Source organism: Apis florea, unplaced genomic scaffold (genome assembly GCF_048593485.1).
Source record: "Apis florea isolate Af1SG1 unplaced genomic scaffold, ASM4859348v1 contig_3496_pilon, whole genome shotgun sequence".
Taxonomy (NCBI): Eukaryota; Metazoa; Arthropoda; class Insecta; order Hymenoptera; family Apidae; genus Apis; species Apis florea.
This window is the reverse complement of record NW_028256773.1, coordinates 1,546,545-1,572,540: the sequence shown is the minus strand read 5'-3', so window position 1 is coordinate 1,572,540 and position 25,996 is coordinate 1,546,545. Positions and strand designations below refer to the sequence as shown.

Below are 25,996 nucleotides of genomic sequence, written 5' to 3'. Positions count from 1 at the left end.
GTTTTGTTTGTTCCAATATTTTATATTAATTATAGAAATGCATAACAATATTTACAAAATAATTTTCAATATTGTTTTTATATGTTATATATAATTGAAACTTATTCATATATATATGAATATATGAAATTATTTAATATATCATTATAATTTAATTACACTTACTACATTTTTAATTTTTGGTTTCTTGATAAAATGATTTAAAACCATTATATATGATGATTTTACTTAATAACAGATTTTTATTTACTATATTATTCAAGCAACATACAACTAATGTGGCATATGTATTGTATCCATTTCAAATAATTTTCCTATTTTCAATGTATTATCTTTTCTAATATGCGGAACTCTTGGATCGTCAGGTCTGTAAACTGAAATTTAATAAGTATAAAATTTCATATTACAATGGTTTAAAAAAATTAATATAATTTGAAGTTAAATTATGTTAGCATTACACTATATATAAACACTTATATAAGAATGTAATTAATTGTAAATAAACATTAAATACTCACTAACAATATACTCATAATATTTTGGAATAGGATTGTCATGAAGTTTGTTATAAAATATTATTCCACCTAAAGTGGGAATTACTACTGCAGCAATAGGTGCAAATAGTCCTAATATAGGGTTAGCTTCTTTAAACTTTTCCCATAGTAATGCTGTCTTCTCCCCTATCACATTAATTATACATTATTATACATGTATGATATTTATTAGATATTTGTTATTAAAACATACAGAAAGGTTTATGATATATCGGTTTTAAGTCGTCTAAAAATATCACTTTTCTCAAAATTTTCACCATTTTTTATAATTTATATAACCTCTCGCGCACAGTCACAGTACGACAACTAGTACGAATCTATAAAGTTACAACGCGGTTAATTTAAACTTACAAAGTTACAAAGTTATAAAAACTAATAAATTAATTACTTATTGATTAAAACCATCAAAATTATATTCATTTAAATTAAATTATTTTGGAAATTTTTAGTTTTATTACTCAAAATAATAATTATTAATTTATATATATGTCGAAAAAAATATTATTATATATATATTTTGATTAATTATATTAATTACAGTATATTTTAATTACAGTTTTATGTTTATTTCATATAATTATTAAATTTCTTCCAGAAAATAATTGAATAATATTTTATTGAAAAATCAAATAACTATACGGTCAATGAAAATATAATCTTAGTTGAAAACTCACAAGTATATTTCCATTGCGTCGTTCTGCCATCTTGCGATTGGCGTAGTAAATGAGAGCCAAATGGCAGTTATGGCTGGCATCGTGAGGCCTTTAATTAGTGACAAGTGATTCGGAAGAGTGTTTTTAGTATTCAGTGTTAAAGGAAGTGAATATAATTTGTTGGAATCCACAGCATAGGCCCTTAAGGGCCTCTACAATTCGGTGAGTACGAGAATCTTTCTAAATTAAAAATCTTATATCGAAATATTCAACGCTTTGCATGGTTATTGCACACCCTTGTTCCTATGCACGACTTTTTATATTTATCTTCTAAAGTGAATTTATTATTTTTTCAAATGTCATTCGCATATCTATTTTTCTCTGATTCGGTATTTTCGAATAAGATTAGTCATAATTCGTCAATTATAAATAGGCGTATCGAAACTATCCGGAACAAATAATCCTTTCAATTATGTCATTCAGACTTTCTTTCAATAATAAGATTAAAATTATTTATTCGTATACGTGTTACGTTTATTTTTTATCGAAATTAAATAGAAATATTATTGATAAGTTTTTCTTTGTAATTTTTATTAAATGTTTACTCTATTTTGGGGTTAAGTTGGGGCCTCCCGCATTGACGAACGTTGCTTCGAGACATTGATAAGGTTCGATACTTTTATAGTTACTGTAACTCCTAACAGATGTCTCCACGTGTAGTATTTCGAATAAATGTTTCTATATATTTTCTTCAGTATATATATAACTGTACACATATTTTAGATCGACATGTTTCTAAATACACATTGGTAGATTATTTTCGAGAAAAATCATATATATATATATAAGTCTGTTTTATTTGTGGTAAAATATTTTATTTTTCGTATAATTATTTTCCTATTTTCTATAATTTCATTTTCATTTTATATTATTTAAATTGCCATAACAACAAACATAATTCTTTATAAAATATAATTAAAATAACTATTCTCGTTTTTATTTACATTTAATTTTATATTTTATCAATTATTCTATACGATGTATATGTATATATATATATATGTATGTAAACATTTATCTTTCTATCACACACATATATTTGTCGATATACGTGTTAAAATTTACAAATCGAAAATTATAATTGATATAACAAAACGATTGATAAAATAGTAATCTATTTGATATTCTTTCTTGCTCACTGTCAAAATACAAATATACATATAATAATATACTTATAATAATACATTGAAATAACTAACAAACATCTTTTACTCTGAATTAATTTTGATTTCAATCGTCAGATTAATTCGAATATCATATTAGTCTGTTATTTACAATCTGCACAATATAAAATTCTAAAGACAAAAATTTAATCTTAACAATAATATTAAGATTCTTTTAATGGAATAATACTATCGAGGACTCAAAATGGCAACAGGTATACCTTTCCGGTAAAAGTATAACAATAAAAACCGAAACATTACAACGCGTAAGAAGATAATTAAAAAAAAAGAAACGTAAGAAAAAACGAGAATAAAAAGATCGTATACCGCGATAAATCGTCTATCGCTTAATTGGCTAGTTTTTTTCCCCGATGCGAATAGTTCGACGAAAGAAAGAAGCAAGAATTGACAGTGATCGATTCGCTGGATTCGAGAGGATCGCGGTGGGTGGAGGGCGAGGGATTCGCGATAATTACAAGCTTGTTTCTTGCTCGGTGCTCTCGCTCGTCGAATTCTGGATTCGGCCAGCGTGGCTCGCGTTTCGAGTTAGCCTGCGCCACGGAATTTCGGCATTCCTCGGGAAAAAGCGAGTAGCGGATCCCCAATCTCGTGTAAAAACTCGCGTTCCCGTACTCGGCCGACACGTGCTCCGACGGGACCACACACGTGGCTCCTTAGTTTCCATTCTTTCCTCCCTTTATGTCTTCCTTACTTCGTTCGATTTTTGCGTGCTCGAGATCGCGCCTCCCTCTTCGAGGAATCGAAAAAGGATCGATAGTGGCGCTCGGATGCGATCGAATATCGGGAACGAGAAGCACGATCTCTTCGAGAATTTCGATTGTTCCGAATTTTTTGCGTTTGAAAGAATTTATCGTATCGGATTGTATTAGATCATCTCTCATAAACAGTTTTTTTACGTGTATATACGTTGAGTGGATTAAAAAATTATTATTTGTTAGTACGTTAATAACGTAATTAAGCATATTGTGCGTTGCGATTAAAAATTTCATGGGGAATTCAAGACGAAAGTTACGAAAAATATGTACCGATTCAATTTTCAACAATTGCCCCAACGAAGGATGTGAAGTTTATAATATCATTTTAGATAGCTTTATCCTCTTGGGTTGGAATGTAAAAGGATCAGACTCATCGGTCAGGAAAATCGCATTACTTACACGACGATCTATAATATTTCGAAGTAGAATGGGACGATCGATCATTGGGTAGTTCACTTTCGAACTGATAACGGAGCTTCTATTTTTAGACCAAAACCTGTCAACGAACGAACGAATTTGTCGAAACGTGATTGTTCAAGTTCATTGATTTCCTTCCTTTTTATTGTGTATCTCATTCAAATCAATCTATTAGAAATTCATCCGATCGAGAACTAAAATGCTAAAATTCTAAACGAATGTAAATTCTAACACGAATAACACGATTTGCCATTCTAGGCTAGGACCCGTTGCTTCTCAGGCTTTAGACGTTTATGAACGATCTAAGAAGGATGGAATTCGTATAACTGCAACAATACAATAATATTATCGTTCCGCCATGTCATATTTTATCAACCTGTTACGCCTTATCGTATACGTATTATCTGCGTATGCAATGAAAGCATTACAGCTTATATAAGGAAACTGTGTCTATCTCGAAGATTAACAAGCTGTTTAACGAGGGTAACCGCTATTTTTAAGCATTAAATTTTATCGATCGCCCCTATCTGCGATCTTTAAAACCTGAACTTGTCCCGAAGATCCTCCAACAGATAGGATAGGACTAGTGTACACAGGTTTACGCCAAGCCGATATTTATTCATGGCTGTGGCCACGCGGTCGCGTTCGCACTTGCACGAACACCTCCCTGATAAAATCTACTCCTGTTGCTGACCATTCGATTTCCCGATCCACCTTACCTCCTCTCCATATCGTTGCTATTCAATAAAATTGATATCCGTATCTGCGAGAAATGAAAGAATATTAAGAAACGAGATTAGATAATACAGTTTATCGGGGATCGAGATTTAAAAATTGTACATATTGAAAAGAAGAAGAAGTCGAAATTAATTAACGCGAACCATTCCATTTAGAATTCGCATCGAAATCGTGTAACGATAGGAGCGAAGGTTTTGTTTATCGATCGGAAATAATCATCTAAATTCAGAAATTTAATTTATTTTATGCATACTTTGTTAATTGCCAATTATTTAAAAAGAAAAAAAAAAGTAGACACATTGTCGAACAAGATATTGTACATTTACCGGGTGACGGTGAAATGTATTTAATCCAGTTACGTGTTAGATTATGCATCGAGACAAGTTTTCGTATCAACCGCCACTTATCTAAATTATTAACCTGTATTTCTCTTATATAGAAGTACAATATAAATAAAATATTTTACATTAATGATATTAAGATGATAGCAGTTTCATTGCTTATAAACGAATGAAAATTTGCATTTAGATAGCAGGTAATGGCTTTCCTCGGAATACTTTTTTCTTTTTTCTTTTTTCTTAAACATTTTTCGTTTTGCTTCGTGGCGAGATGTAATATTTCTAATTAAAAAAAAAAAAAGGAAAAATACCCTTGCCTTGTCTTCGTAAAACACGCATTCCCTAGATACACGCACACGTGTCTCGCGTACGCTACTAGATGTCACTAGATGTTGGTATAAAAGTAGCGGGAAATACGAAGAACAAGAATTCGCGTGTTCCCGTTGCAAAAGTGTTATTTCCACCAGGAATACAATGTAATCGGGCGAATGACATATGGAGCGTGTAAGTGCACGGTCGGACTCTTTGTTTAATTAATTTGAATGCATGGTTCAACAAGGCGAATCCAAGCCGGACAAATAGTCTTCGGCGGGTTGGCAAGCAAACTGCGGACATACCAGGGTAAAACAGGTACCGACCTACGAGAGCTGAGTTGAGTTATCTCTAAAACAGTGACAAGCGGGGAAGCGCTTAATGAGTTCTTAGCAATATTTAGATCGGACTGATTGATGACTCGAACTGGAAATTGCTTTTTTTTTTTTTTTTTTTTTTAGTTGACGGTGACAAATTTCATCCTCGTGGATTCATTCTCGTCTCGATCATTATGATTCCTTCGTAAATCGATCGAAGGAGTTCAATCGAATTTAATTCGAGGTAATTACACTCTGTCCGAGCGTAATTCAATCCGCTTTTAAGTTTTAATTTTTACGGTTTTTTTAAAGGAAACAGGAATGGATTTCGCTAGATTATTCTTATCCAATCATCTCTTACCGAACCGAAACATTCTGGAACTTAACCAACCTGGTTATTCCACCGCTAATGCACACACGTGTATCCGTGACAACTTAAGAACATAATGTAATCAAAGAGGTATTCACTCGTTGAAATTGGATAGAGTCCATTGACGTCGTTACACTTGCTTGCATTTCATTACAAAGTAAGATATGACCGTACTGCTAATCATAGTTCTCCTATCAATTAAGAACTTCCTCTGCCTACACTCCAATCTTCCACACGTATCTTCAAATTCGTCTCAATTTCATTAATCGCGCGTCTGATTCGTGTATATATATCTATTTTGCGTGATATATTTCAAAATTGGAACATTTAAAAAAAAAATTATCACTATTTTTTCTCTCTCTCTGTCTCCTTACGAATTTAGGATTTATCCAGTTATCCTTTTCCATCCAGGTGTAAAACCTTTGCCATTTTCACGATCGAGGCGCAAAGCCCTCGCGTTTAATCGCTCGCATATTTCGAATCTGGCAGTGGCCAACGCTGGCACAGATTACCCTGGCGCATTATTATGCGAGAGGCGTACAAGACGCGTAGGTCGGCCCAGCGACGAATATTATTGTCGTTTTGGCAGCTCACGCGATTTTCGTGATTTAATGCACCGGATACCCTCGGTGCTCGCCAATGCGCTCATTGAATCGTAATTCGCGTTATCCTGCGGACAGCTTCCTTAGAAACGTTGCGAGTAGACGCGAGCGAGTCTAGTATTCTCGGATCGAGGATAATGAAGATAGAGATCTTGTTGGCAGCACGAGAGCATGCGTCTTGCCGACATCGAATTTAACGAAGATTTTTCGTCCATCCGATTCCTCCACTTTGAATCCTTTAAACGTAACGTAATTTTGGAAATCATCGAATTCGATTGATTTCCATCTGTCGATTTATATCGCAAGTTAGATTTATCATATTTAATTATTCAGATCAAGAAGCGTAACATAAAATTACAATTTTCGCACAAATTTCGAGGTCTCGTATCGTTTTACGCAATCCAAGTAATTCAAGTATCAGGTGTTAAGATGAATTTAAACCGTTTAGAAGTTCGTCCGTTGCAACAGCGGTTGCATTTATTTTCTACTTCGCGCCAATATAATAACGAAGTCAAGGATGTCCACGTTGGCCGGTTGGCCCGAGATAAATCATACTTTTATCGAAACACATTGAAACGGGTCTCCCCGGGTATTAATCCAACTTTCGCCTCGCGTGAAGCAACCGCAACGAGATCGATATCCTCCCGCTGGTAAACAGATCATAATTCCTGTCGTCGAGCACGCTTATCGTCTTGTTTTACGATCCCCCGCTACACGGACGCGCCATTTCGCACCGAATGAATTCACATCGAGTTTATCTGTGAAACCGTCCCATCGGTAATTTGTACTTGTCGTAAACAATATTTTTATTCCTTTCGCCCCGATTATCGCAACCGCTCTTCCCCACCGATATCCACTTTTCCCCTCCTTCTCTCCCGTTATTAACAACGCGACACTCTTCGAGCGAGAAAAGAATTTTTCCTCTTCCCTCCTCTAAGCGAGAGAGGAATAAGGGAGGCGTGTCTGGCGCCTCGGAGTAAAAACCCCTTGTCGCGTGTAATAAGCTATCGCCGCTACCGATCTCGAAAATGAAGTTGTACTTCGTGCCAAGTTTCGCCGACCGGCAAAATTGAAACGGCGTTGCGATAAACGGCGGCCGAAAATTTTGTTCGCCTTCACGCTTCGCTTCTCCCTCTCCTTCTCGCTCGTTCCATCATTACATCTTCGAAAAAAAAAAAAAAAAAAAAGAAAGAAAGAAAAGGAAAGAAATCTTCTCGATTCGATTGTTGTCAGGCGCGTGGTTTGGCACCGGTTCAACCGATTAAAAAAATGACGGAAGATTATTTTTAAAGTTTTCGAGCGAATGTTGGAACGTTTCGTGATAGCTTCGTCTTAGCAGGAGATCGGGGAGGATGTTGTGCGAGTTTTCCCTTGCTCATGATTGAATGAATTTTAACGTAATCGGCGATGAGGAGGGACGCGGTGATGATATTTCTTCTTTTAATTCTCTAATCGAAATTTTTCTCGCTGTGTGTAATTTGCGAGAGGTTATGTTATCCACGAGATAATTTAATTTACAAAGACACACTTTCCTTCATTACGTTGTAATTTATCTTGGATATTTGTATTCGAATTTTCCATACGCAAAAATATTTATTACACGCCAATACCAATTATTTATCTCATCATCCAAGATCCCACGAATTCGAGTAAACACGTATCCCCGGGGATAATTAGCGAGCGGTTTTCTAACATTTCGGGATTTATTATGAACCGCGGCATATATTTAAGCAACAGGTGCGACACGGTGTACATCACGATCCGTGATGCGAGGAAAAGCCGATGATTAGATAACAAAACCGACGTTCTCCGACGTAATTAAAATCGCCTCGCGACCGTCTCCGTTTCCACCAATTTAACCCTTTCGTCCACGAGCGTTTCCCAAAGCGTGAAATTTCATTCGACACCTAAGGCAAATGCGTTCTAAACGACGGAAGATGGAATTGGATCTCTTCGCTCTCTATTTAGGATCTAATATTGCCCGGCTCAAACTTTTGTGCTTCCTTTTCAACGTACCGTTAAGTACAAGAGCTAAATATCTCTTGGCAGGTGTTTTTCGATATTAATCCATCACTGTTGGCTCTCAACAGTGTGTATCTCGTAGATATTTTCAAGGCTGTTTCACTCCCTATTTAACGTTTTCTCTTATATTTGTGAAAAGGTTCGCATCGGGCTCACTGTGTAAAAAACACGTCTGAAACGTGTCGAGCAAAACAACTTTCGAAACCGTGTCCTTCGCCTACACGTTTTCATCCCTATAAATTTTCCAAACCGATGATACGAAAAAAAGTTGTGAACCGAAGGATTCGATAAAGATCGGCGATATTAGCTTCGAATTAGCTTGACTTTCTTGCTCGCCTCTGGTATGATATAAGGTGTTCGATAAGATCGAATAAAGATCGATAAGATTATCCTAGCCGGTATTATAATCTCGAGTGGAATTTTCGTGACGTGAAATCAGTATTTAACGACAGGCGATTCGAGGATTAAAGGATATATAAACGATAATTCGAGATCATTCGTTGTCCACCCATTGGAAGAAGGCGCGAAAGCTCAACGAGTAGATTAATCCACGATTAACCGCGATTGTTAATCGTTTAATCGATCGGCGATTTCGCGTGGCACGGAGATGAAATTTATGGGGCGGGACGGTTTTACAGCACAGGGAACTACACACAGTTTTGCTCGTGTTTGGATGTCCGCGTTCGTTTCTAATTCAAGCTCTAGTCGGACTTCGCACCTGTCATCCGCTGCCAAATGTCTCGAATCATTAAAACAGAAAACGGTAAACGTTTATGTTAAAAGTATCCGTTGAAGACATAAGACCGCCACTTGGCAGGGATGCTTTTGCCAAATACTTATGCGCTCGCTCTCTCGGTTCACAGCCGCGTTTCGCTTAATGACTCGTCAAATCGGTCCACGCTGCCTGTTCGAAGGATCCTACGAAAACCAGTATCTTTTTAAACGAGACCAAATTGCATTTATTAGAAATTTTAAAGACGAGAAGAATTGAATTGAATTATATACAACGTATGTTGCAAAGGATTCCTTCGAAAGAGTACAATTGTCCGCGAATCTCGAAAGATTATCAAAAGGGGATAGGTAAATTCGTTCCATTGATATAAAATCCATCTCTCAGAATGCTAGTTAACTTAATTTTCATCTAAAAAGTATTTAAGTACAAATCAAGAAGAGAAACGATATCAACGATTACCTTCCACCTTGGCGAGCGTACGACTTTTTTTTTAGTTGCATAAAACGCGGATAAAGCGCGAACACGCAGCTTGCGGCGGAATGCGGCAATTTAACCGGTTGGTATTAGGCGAATGCGCAGGAATTTCGGTCGTTACGTATTCCCTGTGGGTATGGCGTAACCGGGTGTGTTCCGTATGAATTATTTCAGCGTGGTTGAGTTATCACATTCTTGATTCTCGAAATAAAGACGAAGCTCGGGGTCCGCGCTTTTTGGAACGCATTTCCAAAAATCGAGGCGCTGCTGCGGCTTTTCGAGGCGAGCACCTGCCCGCCTTCGTCAACCGTTTATACTCCGGATTATTAATTTTCAACCGGGCCCAGGCTTTATTTGCTTCGCGCACACTGTGTGCTGGATAAATTGGCCGAGCCGCAGGAATTCGCGCCGCAGGAATACGCCGAGTTGCTCGAATCGCGACTCGTGTTCGGCTCGTTACTTTGTCCCATAACGTAGCGTGGAAAGGAACGCGCCAACGTGTGCTTTTCGAATTTCGACCGGTGGAGAATCGCGCTTGACGGTTCGCTGTTAATGTTGCTCTTTATATATTTGTTTGCGTGTGTAACGTATTTTTCTTTTTTCCGAGTTATATAAATAACTTTCTAAAATTTCTTTCGAAACTGACTCTCTCTTTGATTAAATTGAAAAGGAAGATTGTATTATCTAATAATGTAGTTGCGTATGCAGTTTAAGAATGATAACAATCTTCCGATATCAATTTCGAGAAAATTAATTCTCAATTTTTTCCCAGAATTTTGGAGGAAAAACACTCGGAATACTGAGAGCAAAGGATTAATCTTTTATTATTTAAGCGTTGGTTTTCTATTTTATTTATGGTCAAATTCATTTTCGGTTAAATGGTGGCGCGAGAAAAGCGCGCGAAATTTGAAACTCGACAAGGGACCGCTCGATAGATGCGACCTCGATAGTTGGTAAGCAAAGGTGTTCCTTTTGTTTCGTCGCGTAAAAATCGGTCACGAGACCGTCGTAAACAGGCATCGCCGGCACGGGAACCCGAAATAGTTAAGCCGAATTCTCAGACCAGCATCGGCTTAGGCGCTCGTCGTTGCCATTTGACAACGCCTACGTCTGGATTAGAATTCACTGACAGATTTAGGGCTTGTTTCGTAATGCCGATTAAAGGGATTGTAAAGCCTTAAAGAAACGATATTTACATTTTTCCCCTCGAAATGTAAAAAACTGCAAAAATTGAGTAGTCGAATATGTAACAGGCGTTGCATATTCGATTACATTCTTAGCAAGGAAATTTAAGAAATTTTCCAGTTCTCGAATTTTGATTTGAATTCATCGAAGATCGAAAAATTTATCGTCGATTTCGATTACGTTTTTATTAAGGAAGCGGCACTCTTTTTGAAAAATTTAACGAGCAAGCAATTGATTTCGATTAAATTTAACTTAAGGGAGCGAGTGAAACTCTTCTCGAAATTCAAAAAATTTACCATTGAATAAATATTAACATTGACCAGCTATGAATTTGGATTTAAAGAATTTCAGAAATCAATAACCCTTCACAAAATGCAGAGTTTCGAGACAAAGACTTTACTTTCAAATCAATTCGTCTTTAATTCTCGACAAATAGACGTGGAGGATGATTTTATCGATTCTCGAGGTCGATTCTTTGGCCAAAACTTTGTTAATCGAGCAATTTAATTGAACGATCGAAATTGTTTGAAAGTCGAATCGAAAAAAAAAAAAAACGCATCCCAAAGTTTAGAAAACGTCTTCGGGACGATAATAATTTTGATTCGCCACAGTGAATTCTAATTACCGCCACTAATTTCCCCTATTTATGACAGCCAATTTCAAACCTCGAAATCATTTCTTTCTTTTTGCGCGAATCGACATAAGCGACTTTTCAATTATTAATGGTCAACAATAATTCAATCGATTCATCAATAAAGAAAATATTCCTACAAAACATTTTATGATTGAATTTTTTAGTTCGAGTTCTAGTCTCTGAAACGTTTGTTGAATTGTTGTGTTGTGTCTCTTTTCTCTCATGTGAAGAGAACTCGACAAAATAATACTGAAAGAAATTTTATTCCCTGTTAAGTTCTTACATGTTCGTTTCAAAGAATAAAAAGATCTCTCGTGGTATAAGTCGTATAAATAAAGAACAGGGTTACTTAATTCCTCTTCCAATACAGTACTAATATAGCGTTAATCACGCTTGTTATCCAATGTTAACGACTGGGTGCAATCCAGGCTGGTAAAAGGGCAATAAACATACTGTTTCTCTTTCTCTCTTTCACGAAAATCTTAAATCAAACTCCGTGTTCCATCGATCGAAGGGAAAATCCCATTCCGAATGATTAAACAAGATGCCCAAACACTTTATCGGCTTATTCTTGGCGAGGCGGATGAAGCCGTCGTACCACGGCGTAGCCGCAATTAAAAATAACCCATGCCAGCCAACTATGTCGCATCTCTTCGATGCGACAACCGCGTTAATCCCGTCGAGAATCCATTCACAATTGCTCGATTCGTAACAAAGGAAAACCTTAAAAAAAAAAAAAAAAAAAAAAAAAGAAAAAAAAATAATCCTCAATCCTTGGATAAGGATCCTTCCTCGAAATAGTCTTCTCGGTTATACGCCTCGAAGAACGATTTCACGAAAACGAGATTACCGACCCGACTTTCGATTCGTGTTTAATCCGAGTTCATTCACCGAATTTCGGTCTTCTCCTTCAGGAAGAAGAAATCTGAATGAAAAGGTTGGATCGAGCCTAATCCTCCCTCGTGTCACGTTGGCGTAGGTGTCACGTGGCGTGTTCGACCGTAAAATTCTAATCTATACGTTTCTCTCGTTTCGTTTCGTATCCCCCCACCTTCCGTCTCTTCTATTCTCCTCTGGTAGCTCGAGGCGTTTCTTTTTTTATCCTTGTCTTCGATCGGCCACGATCTCCTCTCTCTCTCTCTCTCTCCTTTCTTTTCGGCCTAAAGAGAGAGAGACACGTTCTCTTCGGATAGACTTGGCTCTCCCTTGTCCATCTCCTCGCGGCTTGCCTCGCACCAGGAGGCAAACCAATTACATTATTTATAACTTTGAACTAATTTGATTACACGAGCGGCGCCACGCGTCGCATGCTCGTCTCTCTTGATTTCTGTTTAAAAGCCTATCGTGAACTCTATCGTCGACTCTACGAGGATACGACTTTGTTTTCTCTGATTCCATCCGCGGTGACATTCGTTTACTCGCGACACCAGGTTCAAAGAGGGCCCCCGTCTAATCGATTTCGCCCGATGGTATGGCGCTGTCCGTTCCTAGGCTTTATGGGATTAGCGGACGGCCTCGTCCAATTTGTCGGTGGACAGAGATTGAACGGAGAGAGGATAATTGGAAATTGCTTTTTTATTCGTGTTTTTTTTTTTTTTTTTTTTTAGTAGTTTCTTTTTTCTTACGAATCTGGACAATGTGTGTCCAGGAGGGATTTTGAAATTGTTAACGATATGAAATGCGATTAAATTTTCTTCAAAGTCGTTTCGAGTAGTCAGTTTCGCTAATTTGCTTTTTTCATCATTTCGTCGCTAGAGAATGGAAACATAAAAAGAAAGGAAAAACTTTATAATTCGGTTATTAAGTATGTTGTAGAATTTTTTTCATAAATGGTCAAAGATGCATTCGAGTTACATACATCTCTTTCGAAAACAATATAAAAGAAAATTAGTTTTGAGATTCGAAGTATTTTTCTCGTTATACACGTGTCATAATAATCTGTCTAAAAGAGATTTTTATAAGAATTCGTAAAATATTGAATCGACACTCGGACAATAATAATAAACCAAAAATCCATGCGATTATTATTATATTCTTAAAGACGTCACGATTCCATCAATTTCGAAAATAAAGACGACGATCCGAAATAAATAAATAGAAAAAAAAGAAAAGACAGGTAAAAGAGGAAAAAGAGAAAAAGAGATAAATCATAGCTGAACTGACCATACGACCGCGTTGTGACGTCAATGACGTTCCATGACTAGGTCAAGGTGTCGAAGAGGATCCTAATTGTTCCATTGGATCGTCACGAGAGCCGGTTCGTTCTGGTGCGATCGTTTGGCAATGAAATCCAAAACAGTTACATCACGTCGACGTGGTGTCTTTAAGTGATATTTGTATCCGAAATTTAGGAGGACGTCATCTTTTAGGAGGATCTCGATAAACAACCAAGCCGTTTAATTTTGCCCGTTCGACCCCTTTTTAATGGAACTCGCCTAAATAATATCTCGTGTTCGATTCGGTTTTAATCAATGTCGTGTGGCTCCCCATGTAGAATGCGATTCCAAGGTTGCGTGAATTTAAGAGACATCTTCTGAGATAAAAATTCTAATTGTATGGCCCGTTATTTACCTTCAATATGGTTTATTGCGAATCAGGTATTTTGATGTAACTTTCACCACGTTTACATTATACGAAGAATTTTGGAAATACTCATCGACACAAATTTATTCTGTATAATAAGTAAATTTTCAGAGGAAAATTGACGTAATGCTTTAAAAAGACACGAATAAATATTCCATTTTTCTGTATTAACAGATTTTTCTTTTTTCTACGAGAGCAACGAGACAATAATACGAATTATAATACCTATGTTCAAATTATAAAAATTATCTCGACATTGCCCCAATATTTTTGAAACATTACAACAATCAAATACTTTTAACTTTTCCAAAAGGATTACAAGTCGCACTACTAAAATGTTAAAAATGAAAATAAACGTGGTAATAATTTCTTTCTCGAAGCAAACTCGAAAGAATAAAGAAGCGGGTGATCGATCGAAATTCCTTCGAAGCAGCGCGTATCGTTACATTCGAATTCTCACGAAGTTAACCGAACGATTCGGTTTTGTGCGCAAATGAAACTCGGTCCATACATAATTCTGTCTCGTCTTTCTTGTTCGACAGGAGTCCCTTTTCGCCCCGTGGTTTCGGCGCACGCTGTAAACATATAAATCCGGCACGTATAAATGCATCTCCTGGGTTTTACGATCGCCGGCTGTAAATTTCCGCCGGCGTTGAAACGGCCATATAAACACAAACCGCCTTGCGCCGTTGTTCCACGCCGCCATCGGGGGTGGCTGCTACTTCCGTGGAATCTCGTTTCGCGGATACCGCCATTTTATTTCTCGCATTTTATATTTCTATTCGCTTCGTAATCGTTTCCCATGATTCCGTGCAACATTCGTTGCGATGATGAGTTTTAATTTTTTAAACTACTTTAAAATTTTCTTACTTTTTTCTTTCCTTCTTTTTTTTTTTTAATAATAACAGAAGCTTGTTTCGTGGATGAGATCTGCCTTCGTCGATTTTATTTTCTCTATATCATATTTCTTTCCAACTTGAAATCGTTTTCAAGAGGATTTCGCGTGTTCAAAGTGGCGAGGTGAATTATTAATTTTTGGTATAATAGATGCGACGACAAGGAGAGTTATTTTTGTTGTGTCGTAGAATTCGCTTTTTACGGATAACACGTGGGATCCGACATTGGTGTTTTATAGCGATTATAACTTTTTCTCTATATTTTTATCTGTATTAGAATTAACAGAGACGAAATTAGAAAATTTGTTGAAAATATATATATCAAAGATATATCCGATTGGAAAAAAACTTGGAACGTTTGCGAAGAATTTCACTTTAGGATAATAAATCTTTTGGGGTATCTCTTTTCGATTGCGGATTCTAAAATTTCAAATTTTACAAACTAAAATCAGTTTCCTTTATTCGGTATCACATCCATCGCTATTCGCGGATTTCGTTTTTTCGAGGCCGTGCTCACGACTCCGGCAAGGTCTGCACTATTTCGGTTGCCTCAAGGCGAACGAAACATTCTTAGAGAGAATAGATTTGGTTGCAAGCTCTTGGTGGAACAACCAGAATAAAAGAAAAATTCTTTTCTCTTCGTTCGGAATAAGACAGCATAATAATTTCTATCTATATGGATCAAATTATTCATCGATAATTAATCTTACTATCTTAAAACTATCTCTTTAAGGTTACCTGTTCTTAAAAAAAAATCTAATTTCTGCGAACGTACTAGTCTTAAAAAAAAAAAAAATCCTCATCGAATCTTAATAATTTTAAAATTATTCCAAGTTCAATTTAAAAAATTTTACACAACGAAGCGATATAAATAATAAATCATTTCCTCGATGACAGTATTGGCGGAAATATGGGTGTAGCGCGTGCACGAACATTTTTGCATTAATCGAGCAGCGAACGAGGTCACGTTACGTTCGATGGGTAAGGCGTGGGTGGCGATGCAAGTATGAAATGGCGCGTGTGCCCACGTTACGCGATACAAATGTATCGTGACGGACGAACGAGCAATTTGCGAGGAAACCGTGTTGCACGGGTTGGGTTGCTGGATCAGGTGGAGGATCCGACGAACCAACCCTCCTCGATCGGTCTTCGTTTCTTCGGTTGAATATCCGCGCGCTTGCACACGGACGATGAAACCCGTTATATCGCCGATCGAGATATTAACCCGGATCGAAAAGATCTCGCGAGACGAGGAGAGGCGTGACGTAAGGATTTCGACTCGATACACGACTCGGTGCACGATTTCGCAATATGGAAATATGAAACGGGCGGTCGCGTGTGCACGTGGACACTAATGAGAGAAAACTTCCGTTAGAATTAATACGGTAATATTTTAGCCTTTATTTTTCCACGATACACGGGGTGCTGTAAAACAAATCTTCCGAGGAATTTCTCGCTGGATGGACATTGTCATAATTTACCTTGGATATATTTTATGTATTTTTATATATATATATATTTAAGTTTTTTCGTGTAATAATAATTAATAAAGCACGAAGCATAAATTGAAATTTATTATTTGTAATCGTTGAAACGATCGTTGTATGCTATTTCTCGCTTCTTTTAGGATTAAAATTTTTTTTAAAACGCGAACAATTATATACACGCGAATATACTTAAAATATGTTTGCAACATCGTGAAGCACACTTCATAACGAGGTCGGTCATTCAACGTGAAGAGGGAAGAAAGCGAAACTTTCAAATTCTTCTCTACTATCCTAATTGAATCCCTGTTCAATTTGGTTTCGTAAGGTTTCCGTTAGGCCATCGTTCGTCCGCTGTATACAGAGGAATAATTTTTCCATGTTGTAATTAGAATAATAATCTTTTCGTATATTTCTTGTCTTCTTTTTTACAAGCCATAAAAAGATTCCTTAAGAAAAACCAAAAGAATGTCAACTTTAATTAATCCGGACGATTCATCGTCATTTTGATTACACCTCCTTTACAAATGACAAAAATCATTTCAATTGCACACCAAATATACAAGTGGATCACAAGATCCACGATATATACGGAATTTTTAATTGGAATGATTTTAAAACAAAATTGTAAACGTTAAAATCGCGTCGCGTTTCGGATTATTTCACGGATGGCACGTTTAATTTCTGTGGAAGCTGACGGAAACGAATCGAGTTGAAAAATTAATTTGCAAATCTTCTTAACGAGCTTTTAACCGCGCTTTAACACACCATTTCCTTAAATCTGAATGAAATTTAGCCGATGTTGTTTAAGTGAGCCGTCACGCGGCCGCGAACGTGTAATGTCCGTATTACCAGTTTGATTTATCTGGCCGCGTATTAAGTGTATCGCGTTTAATCTCTCTCCCCGGATCGTATTTAAAGAGAGAGAAAAAAGAGAGAGGGAGAAAGAGAAAAAGAGTTGCACGCTGGGAGCGGATACTTTCTTGAATTTACAAATTACGAAACGGGCCGCCGTAAATTTGTCCTCGTATATTTTGCCGCCATGTGTACGGAGCCATGGAAAACTTTTGCATAATTACGCGCGGTGCACGCTGTCGCATAAACAAAAACGCTGGTATATATATATATATAAGTGTGTGTGTAGGCAGATACGTAAGGGAGAAAGTGAATTGCTTCAAAGATCCGTTTATGTTGTTATCGAGGAATATTTATTTTTCGAAAAGTAATGGTGATTCTAGCGTTTCGTGTCTCTCTTTTTCGTACACTAACGAAATCTATCAAATGAAAACTTCATCCACGATATATATATATATATATAAATAAACTACACGCTTGTTCGTGAAGAAAATCAAGAAGTGTCGCTAATTAACACGGCTTCCATTCTTTCTGCGAGAATTTTAATTCAATCGATTACTTTCTACGAGTATCTTATCCACGGAGTTCCACGAGGAGAGGAAGAATCTTTCTTTCGAGCGCGCTATATTTTCAGGGAGTAGTTTTGAAAGAACACAAACAATATTCCCGCGGTTCGAACGCGGTCGCGATTACACAATTTCCTTTTTCTTTTTCACCGCCAAAGCACCGCTTCAAATATATAATTCATGCGATAATGCGAAAGGAAGTAACACGGGTGTGCAATTTGTCCTCGTCGCGGTGGCGGCGTTGGCCACGTCGCACAGGGATCAACGTCGTAAATCAGGACTTTATTTTCGAGGAGGGAGAGGGGGGGGGGGGAAAGAGTGTGTATGATATGTAAGCGAGTTACAGAGCACAGATTATATCCCACCAGAAACAGATGTTCGTCCCGTGTGCCTTAATTAAGAGGTAATTATTTATTCCGTGGCCCGGGGAGCTCGAACGACTTTCTTTAATGCGACCGGCAATTAATGCGCGCATCACAACCGCGTCCTCGTAATCGCGTTTCCTTCGTACAGACGAGAGAAAACTAACTTAGAGCTTAGAGGATCTGCGTTATGTCGTATATCGAATGCGATCTCGGCGACTCGAATTTTCGAAGGATAGAATTGAAAGATTTCCTTCAGTTGCAGTGGAAATAACGAATAAAGATGCGAATTTCTATGTTCACTTTTGAATAAAGAAGCTCGAGACTGAAAGGTAGAATTACGGTCGAACGTATCGAAGTAAAATTTTCGAGTTCTCTAGATTGCAAATAAACAATTGAAAAATTTCTAATTTTACGCGTCGCTTATCGAAACTTGCATTTTACGTATTATTCTTTTTCACCATCTGCACCATCTTCTACCCATTTCTCTTCCGGCTCGACAGATTCTGCCCGCGACGTTCGGTAACGAAGATTCGAGAGGCGCCATCGTACTTTTATTTCTGACGTCCACGGTGCCGTGCCGCTCGCAATTAATCATTACGAAATCTTTGCTCCAAGAGCAACTGTTTATTTAATTATTCCAAAAAGCCAGGATACAAACCGATACAAGCTGCTACCAACGCGACTCTCTTTCCCAATCGTAGAACCGGAGAATATTTTTTGCAGTGTAATAAAAAATCGCGAGCTAAGCTTCGTTTCGTATTTATCGACGATTAAAAAAATACATCCCAACGTATGGAAATAAGTATTGAGAAATAAATATTGCATTCAAATTATATTCCTTCCTTATTAAATCGTCCCGTTCTCACGAACGTTTCTCGATCGCTCTTAACCATCTTATTATTTACCTTAATTCTTAAATTTCGATCAAAAGTTCTTGTTAATAAGAATTAAAAAAAGGGAAATATCTCTCGAGACGAGGATCACACGCGTTACACACGAGATTCAACAAGATCCAAACGTTGTGGACGCCGCGTATCGAAGGTGGGGTCGCTTATGATTCACCACCACGTGCCGCGCCACAGATTAGTATAGCAACCCGACGTGCTAATTTAGACGATCGCGCGGATCCTAATAAGGGTTCAATGAATCTCATTGTTGCGGTGTCGGTCGATTCGACTGTATTTGCTTCCATTTTCCCCGGCATTAGCGGTTTGATGGGGAGTAACGGGGTTGAATAGGCACGACCTTACGGGTAATTGGACGTCGCAGGTTGCCACTTAACGATGACTCATCGAATTATCTCGCGCAATCGGTCTCCATGAGACACGAGCGATAAATAAAGCCGCGACAAGAGATCCCCCCCGTCGGATGTTTAGCCGTTGTTATGGCCGGTAGCCGCGCATATCTATCGGTGTAAATTATTTAAATGATGCATTATATATATTATACGTATGGCTAATGGACACGAATCGATTACGAATTTCCATACGGTTTGGCACATTGAATAAGAGTCGTAAATAAATGGCGGTATCGATGGAAAGGATGTAATGTAGCGGGAGAGAGTAGCAGCGATAGCTTCTTCTCCTTTTTTTTTTTTTTCCGCGTCGATTAATTTGTACACGTAATTGCTACGTGAATCTTTTCGTATCGAAATGTTCCTCTTATCGCGCAACTCTGTTAATGCGTTTAATTACGCGATGCGATATAATTACCGTTTATTAATGTATTTGCATGTTTGACTTCCATAAACGACTCGGCGAGCGCACGCATTTACCGATCGGCGAGTGATAAAGATAAAGGGGAGGGAGGAGAAATTATTTTTACATTTAACCTTGTTACTTCTCGAGGGAAGTCTCTAAGAGCCTACCTCGGTCGCTGCGATTTGGTGTCGAAGAAAGATCGGAGTGGCCATCCAAGAATTACGTATATTTGTCAGGAACACACTTGCCGACCCCTGAGCAATTCCCATTGTACTCCCGCAGAAATATCAAAGCGCGATCCGCGCTTATTACCGCAGCCACCAGCATTCTGCCCGGTTATTTACGACCGCGTTGTAAATGTTGCATAACGATACGCCTAAATTTACGATACCTACCAGCACGAGCTTTTCCAAATCTCTTCGTCTTCATTTTGAACCAGAAGAAGATGAGCCAAGGGGAAGAAGGATCGTCGATTCTCGAACGAGGAGATCGCGAAAAATCGGAGACGCATCGGTTTTTTTCTTTTTCTCTCTGCACGCAGGGAAGGTGAACGCGTATTTCTGAAGCGGATGACTCAGCCGCCACCCACGCATCCTACGCCACCAACACGACAAGGTGCGCTCGCGATATCTCGCGCACGCGGCTCACCTTGCCACGTACACACGCGTGCGATCTCGTGCACGCCACAGTTTTTTTCTTTTCTTTTCGAGCGTTGGGTTACGCAACCGGCTCGTGAGCGGCGATGGGATTTCGAATGCCTCGAGTCGGGTGCCTGAAACAGCGGAAAATTCGAATTTTTTAAAAGTGTTCGAGTTACTTTCGAGAACTATTGTCGAACATTTCGTCTCTTTCGAAAATTGTTTAGGAAGATAAGATGTGATAAGTTTTGTCAAAAGCTGGTTTCCACGAGTTTTTGTTCGAAGCGTTTTTGAATCCTTCGCTAGAAGAAAGTGTTTTACGATCGTGGCCCCGAATAATTCGTTACTCGACATCCTCGCGTAACCGTGTCCGTTATCGTGACGAGTCTTCGAGATACACTCTGGCCAGGTGCTATAGACACCGCGAGCAGCCTCTTTTCAGCCTCCTCACCTTGATTATGTTGTCCGCTTTGTTGCCGCGGTAAAAAACTCACGAGACGATACGTATCGTCCTTCGGTCTTTTGATTCGACACCAGGCCGGGCCCGCGTGCTATATTGTTGCTTGGGGCATTGATCACGCCGAGAAATTACAGCGTGTCAAGCGTAATTTGCGATGCTGAGGCCGCCTTAAAATAGATGGAACGCCGTGGGAGGTACGTCCTCGATCGCGAATACCCGTGAAATTATCCCCAAAGTCGATTGTTTTCTTTGATATTCGGATCGAGTATGCGGACCTACGAAGGCGGAACATCGATTATCGGGATTGATCAGGGGGACAAGCTTGTTTCTCGATCACCTATGATCGATCGAGATCGAATCAAAGTTTATTTTGCGAAAGTTGATCCGATTTCTCAATCTTATAATTCTTTCCCAGATATATATATATTCCTTTCTTTCCTTTCTCTATTTCTTTTCAAAGAAGGAGGAACAATCGATGCGCTGTTATCATACCACTTACACACGTATCCACTCCACTTACCTACACTTATTACTTGTGATTAACGATTTAAATACGCGATCCGTTCCATGTTTCGCTAATCGATCCGTTTACACAATCGGTGTTTCGATTAAGTGACGTCCGAATGCATAATCGAGCCGTAAATTCGTTGGTACAATAGCCCTCGTTCGAGGAACGTGTCAAGCCTGGGCTCCATGCACGACCATGCGCAATTCCTGAAACTCGCTCGATCGAGAAGTTTCCGATCATCGATTGGAAACTAGTTGCGAACGTTCGGTGTCATAACCGGCGACAAGCCGCTATAAATAAACGTTTACGATACATCGATCAACTGAGCAACAGGCGTTAAACGAACCGCACAGCGCGATACCAATTAAAGACGAAAATAAGCGGCGAGCGCGAGACTCGTTCAGTAGGAGAACGTGTTAAAACGCCGTATTTGCATCGTGCATTTTAATGATCCTGCCTTTTCGTCACTCCGTGCCCGACGTGCTTTTCTCAGGACTCTTTCGAAATTATTCCTCGTCCTTCCATGCATCAACGGTCCTGCTTGCTCTCTCCATGTGTCGGAATTATGTATTGGGTGCTGATAGATCGAGGTATTATTTAACTATTTTCGTGTAAAGATATCGAGCCGAGAGATAAATGTTAAAGGCTGGATAGGATAGATTAGCGAGGAAGTAAGTGGCACAGCCTGATTTTCTCTAAAAAGTATTTTATAATTGTGTAATCGCGAAAACTTTTCTTTTTTACAAAAACAGGCTTCTTTCGTTTAAAAATTCGCTTAAAAATTTAATGATAAATGAACTTTATCGGGCGACTCGATCACAATAAATTCTAATAAACGTATAACAAAACGATAGACGGGCTCTCGACTCCACTTCCAAGCCGTACGAAACACAACTGAACACACTTACAGCCAAACGCGACTTTATTTACCAAAGCAAAGAGTGACTTCATCCTACCAATTTTCTAAGAATCTCTTATAAACATTCGTATTACAAACTATTCCTCGAATCACGACACAAACACGACACATTCCTGTACAGTCTTAATCTCTCCGCCTCTCCGTCATTATTCCTTATCGACATATTCCCCGCATTACGCGTTATACATATCTCAATTTTCGACGTTTCTCTCCAAGTTCGTCGAACTCGTTCCATCCTCTCTTATTATTTACGGTGCGCTAACTCGACGCACTTAGCGCCGCTAGATTCCCCAGCCAGATATTAAAAACAGCTGGAGGAACGGTGGTGTCGTTTACAAGCGACGAATTTATCGCCCCTGCCGCGACTTTAAGTACCACCCCGTTCCAGCCGGGTCGAACGCCTCGTTGCTTTCGATACACGCCCCTTTTCCCGTTGAAAAATCTCGCCGGATAAGAGGAGGACAGGGATCCGCGTTGATCGCGCGGCTACCGTCGCCCGGAACCGGTGTCGCGTCAACCGGATATTTATCGTCTCGGGCCTATCTCTCCTCTCCTCTCCGAGAAGGATTATTGTTTTCTTTAGTTTCGTATAATTGAAATTTATATTTGAACCATGGGCGCGTAATTTGTTCGTCCTTGCTCGGCCGATTTTTGGGTTAATTGGTTCAAGCGGAGAAAGTCGGGGAGTAGGGCGGGTTCTACAGCATTGTAGCATGTCCCATCGTGCATGCACGCCACCTTTCAAGTCTCAATGACGCGATATCTCACGATACAACATGCCAACCGTGTCCAAGATCGCGAGGACCGTTCAATTTTGTTGCTACTCGGCATTTAATTCCAACGTGGCGGAATAAATCGGTTCTTCTTGCGAATCGTTCTTTCTTTTTTTCCCCCCTCTCTTCTCCCTTCGCTCTTTGTCGCAAGGAGTAGGTAGGGCAAGGTAGCCCTCCCCGGCGTGGTAAATTTTGAAGTGAAAGAAGTTTTCGTCCGAGGCGAGGATCGAGGACAATGCGGCAACCGACACGCGCGAATGCGATTCAATTCGTTAATTATCCGAAACAGTTTAAAGCACGGTCCAAGAAAACACGTCGGCGGATATCTGGGTCGATCCAGAAATAACCTGAATGCATCCACCCGCTCCTGGCTCTCCCTTTCCTCTCCTCTCTCTCTCTGTATTCGCGTATATACGTACACGTACACGCTCATCTCCTCTCGAAATTCGCCGACTCTCAATGAGACATCCTCATCCGTCTCCTCGGGAGGATGGCTCGTCCGTCTCCTTCCCCAACTCTCTTTCGTATAACCCGATCTTTCCCTCCCGATCTTTTTTCCTCTCTCGGCGTGCCTCGGCCGATTAATTTGCGAGCGGGTAACCACGATAGCTTTTAAATTTGCTCAGTCGCGACGTAAAGCCTGCTTCTGGTAATGCACAACCAAGGCCCGGCCATTTGTAATGACGCAATTCCCGATTATCTTTTACGAGGGAGCCGATTATTTACGAGTCGATGCCCGGCAACGTGAATTATGCCGCCCGGCCACGTGAAAATTACTTAATTTCTCAATGCTTCGACGAGCACGGGCCCGACGTTTAATCCCTTCCTCCTCCCCTCGTCCTCTCCCGCTATTGGACCAAATGGGAGAGGAGAGTTACTCTGCCGAAGTAACTGTTTCTTCCCTTTTTCGTTTTCGCGCTCCTTTAAAGGAGTAGAGATAGGAGCTGTTTTGGAATTGTTGTCCCCTTCCTTTCTTCCAGTGATTTTACACGATCGTTTCCTTGGAAATGTGTTTTTATTGGTTTCGATTTTTTTGTTTCTTTAAAATTATTTTTAAACAGCTTTCCTTGGAACTAAATAAATTATCTCTAAATTATCTTTCTCGCGATATCCTGATGTACACAAAAAACAAAACTCTTGAAAAACCTCTTCGCTCGCAAAAGGTGAAAGATTCATAAGAGTATTTCAACACATCCTGCCGTGAAACGCGTATATTAAACGCGACATTTGAAGCATTTGAAGGTGGGGGGTATAGATCACTCTGTTCTTTTGCACCGTAAATGGAACGTCGCGAAAGGTGATCGCGATAATCGACGCGATTAAATTATCGTAGTTATCGCGCGATAAAAGTGTCTTTTCTCCTTTCGGCCGGTTTGGAAAACGCCGATTTTAACCGAGGGAGGGTTATTACAGAGGGGACGGCCGGGTAACGGACAAAGTGACGCCATATTTTAGGAAGGATTCATGACTAACCGAGCCGTGTCAACCGCGAGACTTTTGCCCGCCGGTGTACAAGGGGCTTGCACTTTTATAATGGGGCGACATTTGTTCGTGGGCCGCCGCTTAATTGACCAATTTTTAACGCCGGTTGTCGCGTTATTTAAGGGACGAATCCCTGGGGATCGCGTGGCGGGGACGCAAAGTACCGGCACATTAGCGGTTAATACGGTGGAAACGATCATCGAACGACCGAGTTCTTCTTGGCTTCTTGAATACACAGCGTGTCCCACGATGCGTCATCCCCCTCCACGGAAGAAGAAGAAGAAGAAGAAGAGGAGGAGGAGGAGGAGGAGGTAGGAATGAAAAATGGAACGAAGTTACGACGCGACCTGTGTTGCAATAAGGAAATCGTTATACCGGTTGGGAAACGAAGAGGGTGCGAGGTATATTATTAATATTATCGATTCGTGTTAGGATATTTTTCTTTTTTTGCACCTGCACGTTTTATTTTACGTTATAAGGGGGTGATGGAGGTAAATTTATTTTATTTTATAATCGGTGTAACACTGTTATTCGTTCGATTGGTATAAATCAGGAAGGTAAATTTCATTACTTGTATATCTGTACTATTATATACTTACATTTTATTTTATAACTCGTAAAATTCCTCTACTTAACTTCTCTAATCTAATGGAAGATTAATTCGTGTATCATACCTTTCCTTCGAATAATATTCCACCAGGTAATAATAGAAAGCTAAAATATTTTTCTTAGTAATTTTACACCAATCTTGTTTACTCGTAGATAAACATATTATTTTATTTCCATCCCCTGGATAAAATTCTATTCCACGCTGCCCATACCAAGAGGGACGCTTCCAATCCACGTTCCACGATTCACCTCCCACATCCACTTCCCTTCCCCACAAATCGAAAGTTTCTCTTCCCCCGAGACAGCTGCCTCGGCCGACCCATCGCCCTCCTACTCACCAGCTCCTTCTCTCTTTTATTATTATTATTATTGCCGCTTTCATTTTTAATCCGGTTGGCCGCCCGCGGACGGATCGTTTTGCCGCAATTAGTTTGTGGCCCGCGCGCCTCTAAATCGGGCGGCGATCGTAAATCCAGCGAGTTCGCGAGCGATGCGCCGCGGAAAATTGGAGCGTATCGCGCTCGTGGTACCGGGTGGTCGACGAGGAAACCACCAGCCCTTCGCCACCCCTTTTTGCTCGCGCATTTTATTCTTGGAAGCCTTAAGACTCTCGATCATACCGAATCGGCCCTCTCCTTCCCCCTCCCTTTTTTTTTCTTCGCCTCGAATTGTCGGGATTTTTTCGGTCTACCGTCTCGCGTCGCCAACGATCCCCGATGCTATTAATACGAAGATTTTTATTTATCGCCGATGTTTCTTTCCCTCCCCACCCTCTTTCCCCTTCGTTTGGATTAACCGCGCTCCCTGTTG

General features: G+C 39.4%; 2 protein-coding genes across 9 annotated transcripts in view; one reads left to right on the top strand and one right to left on the bottom strand.

Moving 5' to 3' along the window:
* Positions 1-214: 214 nt before the first annotated feature.
* On the bottom strand, positions 215-1,226 carry LOC100869116 (uncharacterized). Of its 5 annotated transcripts, none has more exons than XM_086913375.1 (4): positions 1,109-1,226; positions 748-871; positions 519-680; positions 215-367 (listed from the first exon to the last, which is right to left on the bottom strand). In XM_086913375.1, the coding sequence occupies exons 2-4, from the start codon at positions 812-814 to the stop codon at positions 321-323; spliced, it is 276 nt and encodes a 91-aa protein (XP_086769501.1). In that variant the 5' UTR covers positions 815-871; positions 1,109-1,226; the 3' UTR covers positions 215-320. The 5 variants fall into 5 exon arrangements, with proteins under 5 accessions (XP_086769501.1, XP_086769499.1, XP_003695351.1 ...); XM_086913373.1 differs by having other exon boundaries at positions 215-374; positions 1,109-1,213; XM_003695303.4 differs by having other exon boundaries at positions 215-374; positions 943-1,209.
* A 35-nt stretch (positions 1,227-1,261) lies between these two features.
* Positions 1,262-25,996, top strand: part of LOC100872550 (Myocardin-related transcription factor) — a 272,225-nt gene continuing 247,490 nt past the window's right edge. For 2 of the 4 annotated variants that reach the window (XM_086913362.1, XM_086913358.1), the window contains exon 1: positions 1,262-1,429. The gene's annotated coding sequence lies outside the window, so the exon portion shown is untranslated. The remainder of the gene's footprint in view (positions 1,430-25,996) is intronic. The other 2 variants (XM_086913363.1, XM_086913360.1) reach the window with 2 other exon arrangements.

Bases quoted from the DNA above. Each gene is read 5' to 3' on its own strand.
- LOC100869116 (XM_086913373.1), bottom strand. From the start codon at position 814: ATGGTGAAAATTTTGAGAAAAGTGATATTTTTAGACGACTTAAAACCG. The intron at 681-747 runs GTATGTTTTAAT...TTAATGTGATAG, and splicing joins GATATATCATAAACCTTTCT to GGGAGAAGACAGCATTACTA. The intron at 375-518 runs GTGAGTATTTAA...ATTAAATTTCAG, and splicing joins ATATTATGAGTATATTGTTA to TTTACAGACCTGACGATCCA.